We start from the raw sequence: 4,140 nt of genomic DNA, 5'->3' as shown, positions 1-4,140 counted from the left end.
TTGATATATTTTATTTTAAGTAGAAGTGATTATTGATTTAAAAGTCTTAAATTTTCTTCCATTTTCTTAAAAATGCACTTATGCCTCCTACGCATACGATGTTAAGACCTTGATAGATACATAATTTTTATGCCTTAAAAATTTGTGATCTCCATAGAATTGTGATCACACCATAAGTCTTCTCATTTCCTCTGACTCTATTTAACATGCTTACTCTGATGATACCATCACAGGATCAGAGCTGATGCCCAAAGCTCTATCGACCAGAATAGTTGGAGGGATATGGTGGTTTTTCACCCTAATCATCATATCATCCTACACTGCCAATCTGGCTGCCTTCTTGACAGTAGAGAGAATGGAGTCCCCCATAGACTCAGCTGATGATCTAGCAAAGCAAACCAAGATCCAATATGGGGCAGTCAGAGATGGCTCAACGATGACCTTCTTCAAGGTAAGAACCCAACAAAGAATTTTCAAATCATCTCAGATTGAGGGAAGGGATGGGTTTTCAAAATGAAAAATTTCTGTCTAAAAAGTAATAGCAATTTAAAAAAGATGGTGAGCAATTTTTTTTTTTTTTTTTTTAAGGAAATGACGTGTATGATGATATAATCCCATTAAAAGGAGCCATGCGCCTTCTCATTCAAAGCAACTTCTTTGGTCCCTAGCTAGTTGTCATTCTCTCTCTCCCCAACCTAGTTCCCTCAGATCTACAGATTTGTATTCTCTCACCTTTGCTCCAGAAAAAAAAAAAAAAAGTTGTTTTCTGAAGACAGTCTAACCATCCATTTATGGAATGCAAAAAAATTAGGATTTCTTAATCCGGAATCCTGACAACCAAACTTGAATACCATTATGTGGTTCTTCTGTACTTTTTGAGATAGAAGCAGATGGCACGTGAGCTTGTTAATTTGGGGATTTTCTTGGTGAGGTAAAAATAACTGTTCCCAGGGGACTATGGTCTAACATTGCATTGGCATCAGCAAAGGACAGTTCCCAGCACCGCCTGAATCTCTGCAGAACACCTAGTATACCTTCTGGGACTCCACAGGAAAACTGAGTTTGAGTTGGCATAGTTTTAGAGTTAAGTGCATTTTATTGTTTAGGTAGTTTTCATTATTTCCCTAGAAAAATGAAACTGATTTCTGCTTTATTTATGTAATCAGTCCTAGCACTTTTATTATAAAACAACCAATATTATAACTCCCATGCAAAACTGTGTCTTAATAGATACAAAGAGGTTTAGAGATGGAGAAAATGTCTTAAATTTTATTTTAAAATAGATTCCAACTCATGGTGACCCCTTGTATGCAGAGTAGAACTGCTGCTACTTTAAGGCAGTAACATTTCAGAAGCAGATTGGCAGGTCTATTTTGTGAGCATCCTCAGGGTGGACTTGAACTGCCAACTTATCAGCCAGCAGTTGAGTACTTAAATTTTTGCACCACTCAGGGTCCTTACAGTTCTTGAAGTCTAACCACTTTACTTTATTAATGAAGAGAAAGGCCATTTAGGAGTTAAATAACCTATTCAAAGTCATGTATCTGTTCTTTGAAACAGAAGAAGCCAGAACCAACTTTTAGGAAGGTACGATGGAGCTAATGTGTCTGTGAATAAAAGGAAACAAACAAGCATGACCAACATAAACTCAGCAAAACCTTTGTCAATGTTTCACACCCACAGTATCAAAAAAGAAAAGTTATCATTACAGGAATGACTGCTTGTCTTTGATTTGTGAAGTACATGAAGTAGAAACAAAAATAAAATAAAATAACTGAGGGCATAATGGCATTGATTCACCAAAATAGGCATCATCCATTTAGCAAATTTTGCTATACAATTAATAATTGACAATGATAATAAATAAAAAACATACTTTCATTTAGAAGTAACCTATATTTAGAGTTTTATGAAAACAACATAATGTAAAACATACAACTTGTTTCTCTTCTATGTTGAAAAGATGACTTTTAAATACTTTTTTTATATTAAAGCATATGTCAAAGCATGTGTAAAACATGGTATTTTTTTTTATTAGACAAGTGATATTTTGGAGTAAATGACATTCAATATATGCCTTCCCAAACTTCTGCAAGTGTTTTCTTAAAATCAATAGTATGAAGATACAAATGTTTCCCCAAGCTGATGATTCATTATCCTTCTTGTCAGAAACCAGGAAGGTCACCTGCAAGGTTCAAAGGACAGAAGGACACTGCCAAAACAGAATTTGGTATATTTGATAAGACAGTTCAGAATGATTTTATGCCTTTCACTGATATCAAAGAGTTGTAAAATACTGGGAAATGGGTTAGCAGAGGCAGGGAAGATTCAAGACACCCCATTACACACATAGAATTGGGGAGAGGATGTCCTTTGAAAAAGCAATAGACTTGACTTTGCCACTGTGCAAAGATTTGTATACTCACAAAGTATCCCTTGAACTAATTCGACATGTTTTTGCTTACATACTTCTTGGAAGATAGATGGTGCCAGTTCCCCTATTTTCCTAGCAGGGCATGGTGGTAGTTGTGCACACCACAGAATAAGTGTGTGCTGCTCTCACAACTGTTGGCCCTGGGCATGTTCACACAGGGTCCAGCTTTCCCCCAGGTTCTGAAAAGAAGCACCAAAGAGAGTGGTCTCTCAGCTCACCAGCTCAATGACAAGACAATAAGTCTCTCAGAGAGATAAGAACAACAGTGAAAACAATAGCATATACGGAGCATTAACGCTGAGCCATGCACAGGTTTCAAAATGCTTTACACCGATTATCTCATGTTTTCCTTACAAAGACCAGTTAAGTACTAATATTATCCCTATTGTGTACCGAGAAAAATTGTGCAAATAGTGCTGAAGTAACTTGCTCCCAAGGTACACAGCTAGCAAACAGAATAGCCAAGGGAGTCAAAGTCAAACTCTGAAAGGAAAGCTCCTTGAGGGCAGGGGCTTTGTCTGTTTTGTTGGCCTTATATACCCAGAACCTAAAACATACTACAAAAACAACAAACCCACTGCAGCTGAGTCAATTCTAATGGGCAGAGACCCCTATAGAATGAAGTAGAACTAATTGATAGGGTTTCTGAGACTGTAAGTCCTTACAGAAGCTGACTGCCTCATCTTTCTCCTAAGGAGTGGCTGGTGGGATCAAACCACCAACTTTTCATCTAACAGTCCAATACTTAAGGCCATTATAGCACCAGGACTCTTTTAAAATGTGGTAAAATCTCAGAAAATATGTGATCAATAAGGAGTGAATACTTAATGAGTTATATTGGAGAGACAGCCAAATAGACACAGGGAAGCATGAATCGCTAGAGACCCACAGAGGGCAAGTTCCTAACTTTACACTAAATTTGTGGCCCAGAAACCCTATTTATCAAGAAAGAATTTATTTGCAAAAGGAGAACAAGAACTAAATCCAATTTATTTTTCACCTTAATGGGGGTAAACCGTCAGAAACCTTCAAAGGGAGACACACTTAGGGTTTTTAAACTGGATTGTTCCACAAGGGAAAAGAAAGGTTGTAGCCTTTTAGCTCTCAGGGTAGTTCCACCCTTGTCACTGAGTGACAGCAGTAATAGTCACAAGGACTGGTCTCTGACCTGAATATGCATTAATGTCTGACCTCCTCTGCCCCACTGGGGGCTGGTGGCTCTATCTCCCACTCTCAATGAAAGACAATAACTTCTCTTGGATTGTTAAATGATAAATAAAGCTTCATTTTCTTAGTCTTAACTAAACACATTCTGATCAGTTGCTGGAACACAAACCATTTTCTCAGAGAGGTTCCATCTCCACTCAATCACAGGAAACTTTTAATAAACAATATTTTCTCATCACACACAGTGTCACTTAATGTAGTCTTTCTTCCTATCAGGAAAAAATACCACACAGACATGTATGTGTGTGTATACATGTTGCATGTTTTTATTAAGTGCTGTCAAGTTGGTTCTGACTGATAACGATTCTATAGTGTTTCCAAGGAGCAACTAGTGAGCTTGAACCACCGATTTTGCAGTCCAGAGCATTAACGCCACACCAGGACTCCGTGTATAAATGAAGACCCTGATTATGTGATTGTGGGGCTCTCTCTCTCTCTATCTCTATAGACATAGATATAGATATAGGTATAGATATAGA

The 4,140-nt window shown here is 37.5% G+C and overlaps 1 protein-coding gene across 1 annotated transcript in view; it reads left to right on the top strand.

Annotated features, from left to right (window-relative positions):
* GRIK1 (glutamate receptor, ionotropic, kainate 1) overlaps positions 1 to 4,140 on the top strand; it is an 828,690-nt gene that overhangs the window by 739,134 nt on the left and 85,416 nt on the right. The window contains exon 13 of the mRNA XM_006862518.1: positions 234 to 451. Coding sequence (XP_006862580.1) covers positions 234 to 451 — 218 coding nt within the window. The remainder of the gene's footprint in view (positions 1 to 233; positions 452 to 4,140) is intronic.

The sequence above is a fragment of the Chrysochloris asiatica genome, unplaced genomic scaffold, assembly GCF_000296735.1.
Source record: "Chrysochloris asiatica unplaced genomic scaffold, ChrAsi1.0 scaffold00049, whole genome shotgun sequence".
Lineage (NCBI taxonomy): Eukaryota > Metazoa > Chordata > Mammalia > Afrosoricida > Chrysochloridae > Chrysochloris > Chrysochloris asiatica.
This window is presented reverse-complemented; position numbering and strand designations above follow the sequence as displayed.